This window comes from Cherax quadricarinatus, chromosome 12, assembly GCF_038502225.1.
Source record: "Cherax quadricarinatus isolate ZL_2023a chromosome 12, ASM3850222v1, whole genome shotgun sequence".
In the NCBI taxonomy this organism is placed as follows: domain Eukaryota; kingdom Metazoa; phylum Arthropoda; class Malacostraca; order Decapoda; family Parastacidae; genus Cherax; species Cherax quadricarinatus.
In genome coordinates this window covers 21,387,015-21,398,041 of record NC_091303.1, presented here as the reverse complement: position 1 = coordinate 21,398,041, position 11,027 = coordinate 21,387,015, and the positions used below count along the sequence as shown (strand labels likewise).

General features: G+C 41.9%; 1 protein-coding gene across 1 annotated transcript in view; it reads left to right on the top strand.

Moving 5' to 3' along the window:
* Positions 1 to 233: 233 nt before the first annotated feature.
* The window catches only part of Asap (ArfGAP domain of ASAP), a gene marked incomplete in the record, with an annotated part of 838,555 nt that continues 827,761 nt past the window's right edge, over positions 234 to 11,027 (top strand). Inside the window, 1 exon segment of the mRNA XM_070084261.1 lies at positions 234 to 484. Coding sequence (XP_069940362.1) covers positions 359 to 484 — 126 coding nt within the window.

The following is an 11,027-nucleotide window of genomic DNA, read 5'->3' as shown; positions in this document are numbered from 1 at the left end:
CTATGACATAATCCAACAAGGTCGTCACGCAGTAAATTATATAACTTGAAGAATGAGAGGTAATCAGGTTTTAAGGAAGTGGAAGGTAGCTGCAATTCCCTGGATCGGGAGCCTTTCGCCAGCATCAAGGCTCCATTTCTTCCCTGAGATAAAAATGAGTAAGCAAAAGAGTTCAAGTGTGGCGGTGAGGAAGGACGCCTGCGCAGAGGTGAGTTTCCACCCAGTTTGCACGTGCTGCCATCTGCCTTACAACGCCAGTGTTCCTCAGACAGTGAGAGAGTGAAGGTGTACGTTATTTGTGTTCCAGTGGAATTTCTTCTTTCTTGTGAAAGGCGGCTGATTGCCTGTGACAGGCACCATGCCGGAGTTCATTTGTGTCAACGACTACATAAGTGAAGTCAAAGATGACATTTCGTCGCCTCCAACCAGCAATTTCGTCTCCAAAATGCCTCTTTGTAGGCAGACAGTCAACGACTTGGAGGAGGTGAGTTTGAACGTCTTGTATACACCAGGTAGTTGCTAATTAGCCTTGCAAAACTGCGCATTATTTTCGCACACCTGTGCGTGTACACTGTGATTAGCGCGAGTGAATGACGATGTTGCAGAGGTATGGAGGACATGGTTGTGTAGAGTGCAGGTGGGAGCGTGTGTTCCCGCCTTCCCTACCTCACACCTCACTAACCTGAACTGCAACCTTGGCTCTTCCAAGGGGAACTGACTACCTTCATGCCACTGAAGGGCTCTTCATCACGGAGTTTGAGCTACTCTTTCCCCTGTAACCAGCCTGATACACTCATTCTTGAGGCGCTGTATGTCCCCATGAATATTAGCTACAATTTAAATAAGACAGTTTGAGTGCTACGTTATCCTCAGTTATATCTATTTAATTTGTTATTTATCTGCCCATGGCATGTGTGCCTCAAGCCCTTTGCAAAAAGATGTTATGAATGTAAAATCTAAATTAAAATCCGCGTATAATTTACAGGTAATACATTCTTGGCGAGCTAGTAAGATATTACGATATGCTTTGAACAAAAGTTTTGTATTCAAATTAGTTAGATATGTCAGTCACTAAAATTTAGTATTAGCACCTTGCATGATGTCCTCAATGCTCGATCAGTCTACTTAAATTCACCTGGGTAACAGGCTTGAGGTAGCCTCACTTCTACCTGTGTGTCTATTAGCTATGTTGCATGACCATGGCAATGAAACGGTATATTTTAGTTAATGCAAGGTCCGCAGTTCACTCTGTACTTCAGTATTGCGTAGCACTTGTTCAGCCTGTTTTCCATTATTGTGTAGTACTTGTTCAGTCTGTATCCATTATTGTGTAGCTTTTGTTTATCCTGCACCCCTCTATTACATAGCATATGCTATATAACGGAGGGGTAATATCTATTAGTGATAATGATTCCTGTATTAACTCGTGTCTTACCGGGTTTCCAAACCATGTATTGAGTTTACCCACGCCACTTCTGGTTTATTTTCCTTCCCCAATACCCTCAGATTAAAATGTCGTAACGGCCCAGTGGCTCATTTACGTTAGGTTCCTGGTCTTTGTATTTCATAGTCTGTTCTGTCCCGCTACACCAGTTTTCTGACGAGTTACTCTGTTTCTTAACGCTTGTTGTGAATCGTATTTTCATTAAAAGTTCATGTAGACTAAAGTATATCTGGGTTGGGTAAAGTTAGGATAGGTTGGGGTAGGTTAGGTTACTAACCTAATACAAAGACAATTATGAGGGTCACCGCTCTTAAGGCTATGTCCTAGACCAGGCCTTCTGTTTATGGTTTGATCAGCTAGGTTACCTGTAGGTTATCTGTAGTCGCTTCCGGAGGTTAGTGCCACCGCGCCCCGGTCTCTTGGTTGTTGGCCTAATCGATTAGGCTGTTAGTGGTAGCCGCACGCAGTCTACCATATGCACCACAGCCCGGCTGATCAGGAATTAACATGAACTTGTTCATTTCTTCCGTGAAGACAGCTAGGGGTCTGCTGGTAGTTCCCAAATACCTGTCATCGACTTAGAGGGTTTTTTCCCACCCTACCAGCACGGCCTTTGGCCAAACTTCCTCGTTGCGTGCCAGTTTAACCAGGGTGTAGTTGTTAGCAACCAGTTGGCCCGCATAACCATCACAGGTACGTAGGAAGTCTGGGAGGAGGTGGTGAGGGAGAAGCATCAGAGGATGGGATGGGGACTCTGGGGAAGGGTCGGAGAGGACTTGAAGATTGGAAGGAGGGAGGGAGTTGGAGGAGAGGGTGGAGATTCTCGGTGGTGGGCTGATGGGAAGGGGAGAGGGCTGGGGAGTCTGATGGAGGGGGGAAGATGGTACTAGTCGGGTGAAGAGGGTGAGAGTGGGGAGTCTAGGGAAGGATGGAAGTCTGTGGAGGTGAGAGTGGAGACGATGGGAATATACCTTTGATGAATTTCCAGAGTTTTCCAACTCACGTATCCTGGCCCGGAGCAAGGCTTGTCTACTGCTTGCCTGATCAACCAGGCTGTTACTGCTGGAAGCCCACTGGCTCGCATCTCTCACGGCCTGTTTGATTCGGCACTTGGCGGAAAAAATTATCTAGTTTCCTCTTAAAGATTTTTACGCTTGTTCTAGCAATGTTTCTGATATTTTCTTCCATCCCACTTATTCCAGTATGTTATGGTAGTGTGCAAATTTGGGGCCAGGCTCTCAAGTACTTTCCACGTATATATTACCATGTCTCTCCTTTCCAGCGAGTACATATTTAGGATTTTGAGGCGTTCCCAGTAATTCAAATAGTTTAATGGCTGTATGTGGGATGTAAATGATCTGAAGGTGGGTGGAGAATCTGGAGGGGATGAGGGTTGAAAATAAGGAAGACAAGGTTATCCTTGGAGTGGTGGGTCAGTTACGTTAGGTAAGATTCCTCAGCAAACAGGACAGTTTTTTCCCTGGAACTTTTGGTTATCTGACAAGAGACCTTCCGCTGGTTTACCGGTCCGCCCCTCTAAAAAATAAGGTTATAATTATAAATATATATTGGTACTGGTATAGGGGAATCAGTGATGTAGCTTCTTTACATGTAATCTGCAGGTAGCAACAATGTTGCAGATCAGGTTAACAAGGAAATCTGGCAGGCATGTCTCCAGCTCAGTGAGATGGTTCCACTTACTAACCTGAGAACAAGGACAATTTTAATCATCCAAAATTGTGTAATGTACCTAAACAAACTTCTTCACTCCAGACGTTTCTGTGAATCATCTGTGTCTTCAACCTGGTTGATCAGGCAAGCAGCAGATAAGCCTGGCCCTGGGCCTGACTTCAGGAGTAGGAAAGCTCTCGAAACCCATCAGAGGTATATTTACATGCTGTGTATGTCCTAGGTTTTGTACTCCGGCAGGATTGCTGATCTTTAATTTGTCTCGGGAGCGTGTAAGATGACAGATAAATATTAAAATATTTAATTACATGTAATGTACGCCTTCCTGAGTTTCTTAATAGTTCCTATTCCTGTAATATTTTTTTTTTTCCAATTTTGGATTTGTTAGAGACCGGACAGTGGAGACGATGATACTCTCCTCTCATCTCAGTGAAAATAATCTGTTGATATCAATAAGTTGTAGGTAAAAAATACATATGCACTGAGCGGCTATTCTTACACGATTGCTGCTTAAAAGCATGTATATATCTTTCTGCCTAGTGAGTACCATGCTTACACTGATGGCTCACTTCAGCAGACTGCACTGCGGCAATCTGCAAAATGCACAAGAGGTAATAAGTGTATGATGACTAGTACCATTAGAGTGAATAACTGGCTCAGTTTAACAGTAACAAAGCTAGCTGCACTGAAGCGCACCACCACCACATTAAATAAACTCAGGATGGGTAATCCGATTCCGTGTCTGCTTTTCAAGCACTTGAGAGTCCTTAAAAAACAGACACCAGTAGCATCGTAAAAGACGTTGGAAATGATCTTAAGTGTTCAGGATAAAGGCATTTGTAACTCATTTGTCGGGATAGCTTCCCACATAGGAATCAGGCATCATACCACCGATAACGAAGGCAGATGTGTTACAGATAGTTACACCTTGACATCCCTCTCTCCATTGTTAAAACCATCCTGCTGAAGGATATCAACTCTAATAGACGAGAAAACATACCCAAAGACCTGAGAGCACTAATATCAGGCACTACATCCGTGGCCCCAGATTATTCAACATCCTATCAATAAATATCAGAAACACTGCTGAAATAAATGTCATCAAGAGGAAATTGGACAAGTATCTTCACCAAGTACCAGATGAACCAGGCTGTCATGGATATGTGGAGCAGCTGTCCTCCAGCAGCAACAGCCTAGTTGACCAGGCTAGCAAGCCTGGCCCATGGCCGGACTCCAGGAGTAGAAAGACTCTAAACTCATCAAACGTGTATCAGTGGTATAAGGTCTGTTTCGATCAGGAAGTTAAGTGTATAAGCAACGTCCACTAGGTTGTGTGCCACTTCCAGAATCAGATTGGGCTATAAGAACAAAAGAATGGAGGAACACTGCAGCAGGCCTACCCGCCCATATTTGGGAAGTCCTTGTCAAACCCAAACCCACTAAAAAATATTCACCCAACCCATTATCAATGTTACCCAAGGAATAAACTTTGATAACCTTATTAACTCAAGTGTAAGTCCCACTCAAATCCAGTTCCTCACTCATGTATTTATCTAACCAATATTTGAAGCTACTCAAGCTTTTAGCTTCAATGATTCTACTAGGTGCACTGTTCCACTCGTCTATGTTTACAAACCAATACAGGAGGGGCCCCGCTTAAAAAATGTATATAAAAGCCTGATAACATGTTTGCACTATAATATACTAAGCAATATGGCTAGGCCTAAAAAAAAATCGTATACAGTACGCACATTACTTACCTTAAAATATTTTCGCCCTTAGCTTGTAGTGAGTAGTGAATATATTTATTATAGGAAATCTGAATAAATGAAGAATGGGAATAATTGAAAAACGCTATATTAGCGAAAAGCTGTAAATGGGGGCCCGCCAGTACTTTCCTATATCATTTCTAAATTTAAATTAATCCAGTGGTGATGTGTACTTAGCTCTGTGAAGACCTGTTTGTGTGCTCTCTGTGAATCTGAACCAGGATGCCCTCTCTTGAGCAGCTTTACCAGCAGCTGAGAGAAGAACTCAGAGTTGCTAAACTGGAGATACGGCGATTAACGGAGGAGAACAAGAGGATTCGTAGTAATCCTCCTGTTGTGAGTCCCCAGGTTAAGAGGGGAGCTTGGTCAGTGGTCGGGCAACATGGAACCAAGCTGAAGATTAAGAAAACGGTTGGAGAGGCAGAAACAACGAGAAACCAGAAGACTGCCGTGGAAACTTCCAACTCATTCTCGGTGCTACCTGACGAATGTGAGTTTTCTACAAGTGGTGTAATGCTACCTGGCGAATGTGAGTCGACTACTCGGAGCATCACGACGGACGACGCCAAGGAAGGTAAAAACATTGTTGTTGTTGGGGATAGCCAGATTAGGTACATGGATAGGGCATTCTGCTTGAAGGATAGGAGTAGGAGGCAGAGAGTGTGTTTTCCTGGGGCTGGGATGAAGGATATTGTTAGCCGTCTGGATGACATCATGAGAGGTAATGGGAGCAATCCTATTATCTGTCTCAGTGCTGGAGGCAACGATGTTGGCAGACGTAGGAGTGAGGACCTGATTAGCAGGTATAAGTCAGCAATAGAGATAATTAGGAGGAAGGGTGGGAAACCTGTCATATGTGGCATTTTGCCAAGGAGAGGAGTTGGAAATGAATGGTTGTCTAGAGCAATTGGTGTCAATTGCTGGCTAGACAAATACTGTAAGGAAAATGCGGTAACATTCATTGACAACTGGGACCTCTTCTATGGCAGAAATGACATGTATGCCAGGGATGGGGTTCACTTATCTAGGTGTGGGGTGGGAGCACTGGCCAACGCAGTGGAGGGAGCTGTTAGGTCTTTAAACTAGGAATAGTTAGTGGTATGGGTTTTGGCGGGAAAACTGTGAAGTCGCAGGGTAGTAACATGAGTACTAGGAGAACTAGTAATAGGCAAAATGAGGTGGATATTGGAAAGCCAGTGGCACTAATTGACAAGGACAGTAATAGGTTTAGTAGAATAATAGAAAGGAGCAGGAAGGGTAAAGAGGGAGGAGGGTCATTAAAAATTTATTACACAAATAGTCGCAGTGCTAGGAATAAGATGGACGAGTTGAGACTAGTTGCTAGTGCAGGTAACATAGATGTATTTGCCATTACTGAGACGTGGTTTAATTCAAAAAGTCGGGACATGCCTGCAGAATGTCACATTCAGGGTTTTAAATTGTTCCAAGTAGATAGAAGTATCGGGAAGGGGGGTGGGGTGGCATTGTATGTCCGAGATCGCTTGAACTGTTGCATAAAAACGGGTATTAAGTCTTAAGTAACACATACAGAGTCTGTTTGGATAGAATTTTCAGAGGGACATGAAAAATTAATTTTAGGTGTGATATACCGTCCCCCAAATTTAGATAGGGACCAGGGGAGACTACTATGGGAGGAAATTGTTAGGGCCACAAGGCACAATAATGTAGTAATTCTAGGAGACTTTAACTTTAGTCATATTGATTGGAATTTCTTGACTGGGAATTTAGAATCATACGATTTCTTAGAAGTAGTTCAGGATTGTTTTTTGAAGCAGTTTGTGACAGAACCTACAAGGGGTAATAACCTGCTTGACTTAGTTCTGGCAAACAATGAATCCCTTGTTAATAATTTAGAAGTTTCAGAGGAACTGGGTGCTAGCGACCACAAATCAATTACATGTAGAATTGAATGGAAGTATGATAGTAGGGATAACTCAGTAACAGTCCCAGATTTTCGCTTAGCAGATTACGATGGGCTTAGAGAACACTTATCATCTGTTGACTGGGGTAATGAAGAGAGCTATCAATATGACAGTTTTCTGAACACAATACATGCTGCTCAAAGAACGTTTATCCCTTATAAGGAAATTAGATCAAATAGAAATGACCCAAAATGGATGAATAATAGGCTGAAATATCTACTAGGGCATAAGAAAGGAATTTATAGGCGTATAAAAAGAGGCGAGGGTCATCTTATGAATCAGTATATTGAACATTAAAATGGTATAAAATACCGACAGGTTGTTAGGTAAGACACATATGCAAAGATACCTAACTGTTGCATATGTGTCTTACCTAACAATCAGTATATTGACATTAAGAGGGACATTAAAAAGGGGATAAGAAAAGCTAAAATGGACTATGAAATTAAAGTTGCTAGGGATTCTAAAACTAACCCAAAAAGTTTTTTCCAGGTCTATAGAACAAAAGTCAGAGATAAGATAGGTCCCCTTAAAAATAACTATGGGCATCTTACTGACAAAGAGAATGAAATGTGCTCGATTTTAAATAATTATTTTCTCTCGGTTTTTACACAGGAAGACACTAATAATATTCCGGTAATTAATTTTTATAGTGGATCAGAAGAAGATAAATTATGTAACATCACAGTCACTAGTGAAATGGTTGTGAAGCAGATAGACAGACTGAAGCAAAATAAGTCACCGGGTCCTGATGAGGTTTTTTCAAGGGTTCTAAAGGAATGCAAAATGGAAGTCTGTGAACCATTAACTAATATTTTTAATTTATCTCTTCAAACAGGTGCAGTGTCTGATATGTGGAAGATGGCTAATGTAATTCCTATTTTTAAAACAGGGGACAAGTCGTTACCGTCAAATTACCGCCCAATAAGCCTGACCTCAATTGTAGGCAAATTACTAGAGTCAATTATAGCTGAGATTATAAGAAGCCATCTCGATAAGCATAGCTTGATTAATGATACTCAGCATGGATTCACAAGAGGCCCGTCTTGTCTAACTAATTTATTAACTTTCTTCAGTAAAGCTTTTGAGGCTGTTGACCACGATAAAGAATTTGATATTATTTACTTTGATTTTAGTAAGGCATTTGATAGAGTTCCGCACCAAAGACTGTTGAAGAAAGTAGCAGCTCATGACATTGGGGGAAGGGTGCTCTCGTGGATCGAATCGTGGCTCACAGACAGGAAACAAAGAGTGTCCATAAATGGGGTTAAATCCGAGTGGGGATCAGTAACAAGTGGCGTTCCACAGGGATCAGTCTTGGGCCCGTTGTTGTTTATAATATATATCAATGATCTTGATGAAGGAATTACTAGTGATATGAGCAAATTCGCCGATGACACGAAGATAGGTAGGATAATTGATTCAAACGTAGATGTTAGGGAACTTCAGGAGGATTTAGACAAACTCTACTCTTGGTCAGAAAAGTGGCAGATGCAGTTCAATGTAGATAAATGCAAGGTTCTGAAGCTCGGGAGTGTCCATATCCCTAGCACTTATAAGTTAAATAATGTAAAGTAAAAGGACACAAGTGCAACTAATGTGACATTTATTGTGGCAACGTTTCGCTCTCCAGGAGCTTTATCAAGCCATTACAAACAATACATGGACACAGAGGGTATATAAAGGCTCAGAGTGAGGTGAATACTAGTGAGGTACCATTTCGATGTTCACTAGTGGTAGTAGTAGTAGTAGTAGTAGTAGTAGTGGTAGTGACAAAAGTAATACGATATGGTAGAGCAATTAATTCGTACATGAGTAAAAGGATATAAAAGCTATTACTTGGGTAACATAAAAATAGGTTGGACAAATATAAACTGGAATGAGGCAGGTTGTTTCAGTGTTCACTCTCTGTGCTTTGTGTAGTATAACAGGAGAGACTATGTGATGGCAGGGTTTACTGTTTTCAGGAGGATTCTTGCTAAGACTTCGGAGATGGTGAAGCTGCCGTTGTTTTGTTTAATTGTATTCGAAACAGCGATCAGTGCTGATTCAAGGCACTTGCGTGTGCGGAAATTAGTTTCTTTTATCACTAATTGGGCGTCTCTGAATTTCATAAGATGATTGGTGGAATTTCGGTGTTGTACACAGGCGTTGTTTAAGTTGTCGTTCCTACATGCGTATATGTGTTCATTGAGGCGGGTGTCGAGGTTTCTTGCTGTTTCACCTACGTAGATCTTGTCACAGCCTCCACAGGGTATAGTGTAAACTCCTGCATTGACTGGTTCGTGGTGCTTGGGTTTTGTCCTGGTTAGATCCTTTATTGAAGTGGTAGAAGCGATGGCGACTCTGGTGTTAGCTTGTGAAAGTACTTTTGAGACGTTTAGTGCAACCTGGCTGTTGGGAAGAATTATGACTTTGTTGGGAGCGGTGTTGATGCGTGGAGAATTGATGATCTGAAGAGCTCTTTTCTTGCAGTCTTTGATGAAAAAAGAAGGAAATTGTAACTCAGTGAATGTTTGGTGAATGTAAGTACATTCCTCGTCAAGAAACTCAGGACTACAAATTCGGTATGCTCTTAGGAAAAACCCGATGATGATGCCTCTTTTGGTCTTGGTATCTTGACTGGAATAGAAGTGTGTGAGATCATTTTTATTGGTGGGTTTCCGATAAACTTGAAATCTTAGGTTGTTGTCTACTTTGTGAATGAGGACGTCGAGGAAAGGTAGCTTGTCATTGGACTCTTCTTCTAGTGTAAACTGAATCGCTGGTTCAACTGCGTTGAGCCTTGCCTGAAGATCCCGTACATCAAAACGTTTTGGAGTTATTACGAGGACATCGTCCACGTAACGTAACCAAGTGACGCTTGAAGGGATGATGTTGGCGAAGTGTTCGGACTCTAGGTGTTCCATGTATAAGTTGGCTAGGACGGCACTTATTGGGGACCCCATTCCCATGCCGTAGGTTTGTTTGTAGAGCTTGTTATTGAAGGAAAAACAGTTGAAGTTAACACAGAGTTCAATCAAGTCAACAAAATCTCCGGGAGGTAAAGGAAGATTAAGGTCCTGGTTGACTTTACGTCGTAGAACCTCGATGGCTTTTTTGGTAGGTACTTTTGTGAAGAGGGAAGTCACATCCAAACTGCTTAGTTTCTTGTTACGGATGGAGAGGTTACGGATGCGGTTGAGAAGGTCGCCTGAGTGTTTAAGATGAGCGGGGCTGATGGTCCCCAGAAGGCAGGAAAGATGTTTGGCAAGAACTCCGGCTAGTTTGTGTGGAGCACTGCCTATTCCTGACGTGATTGGTCTGAGAGGAAAAGATCTACGTAGGTGAAACAGCAAGAAACCTCGACACCCGCCTCAATGAACACATATACGCATGTAGGAACGACAACTTAAACAACGCCTGTGTACAACACCGAAATTCCACCAATCATCTTATGAAATTCAGAGACGCCCAATTAGTGATAAAAGAAACTAATTTCCGCACACGCAAGTGCCTTGAATCAGCACTGATCGCTGTTTCGAATACAATTAAACAAAACAACGGCAGCTTCACCATCTCCGAAGTCTTAGCAAGAATCCTCCTGAAAACAGTAAACCCTGCCATCACATAGTCTCTCCTGTTATACTACACAAAGCACAGAGAGTGAACACTGAAACAACCTGCCTCATTCCAGTTTATATTTGTCCAACCTATTTTTATGTTACCCAAGTAATAGCTTTTATATCCTTTTACTCATGTACGAATTAATTGCTCTACCATATTGTATTACTTTTGTCACTACCACTACTACTACTACTACTACTACTACTACCACTAGTGAACATCGAAATGGTACCTCACTAGTATTCACCTCACTCTGAGCCTTTATATACCCTCTGTGTCCATGTATTGTTTGTAATGGCTTGATAAAGCTCCTGGAGAGCGAAACGTTGCCACAATAAATGTCACATTAGTTGCACTTGTGTCCTTATTAATCAAGGTCTTGAGGATATCTCTCCTAAGAGAGAACCCGCAGTAATGGATTTAAATTAGATGTTTAGATTTAGAAAGGACATAGAAAGTATTAGGTTTGGAAATAGGCAGTAGATGAGTGGAATTGTCTACCTGAAGGGTTATTGAGGTTAGGACTTTGGGGGTAGTTTCAAATTTAGGTTGATAATACATGAGTGGGAGGGGTTG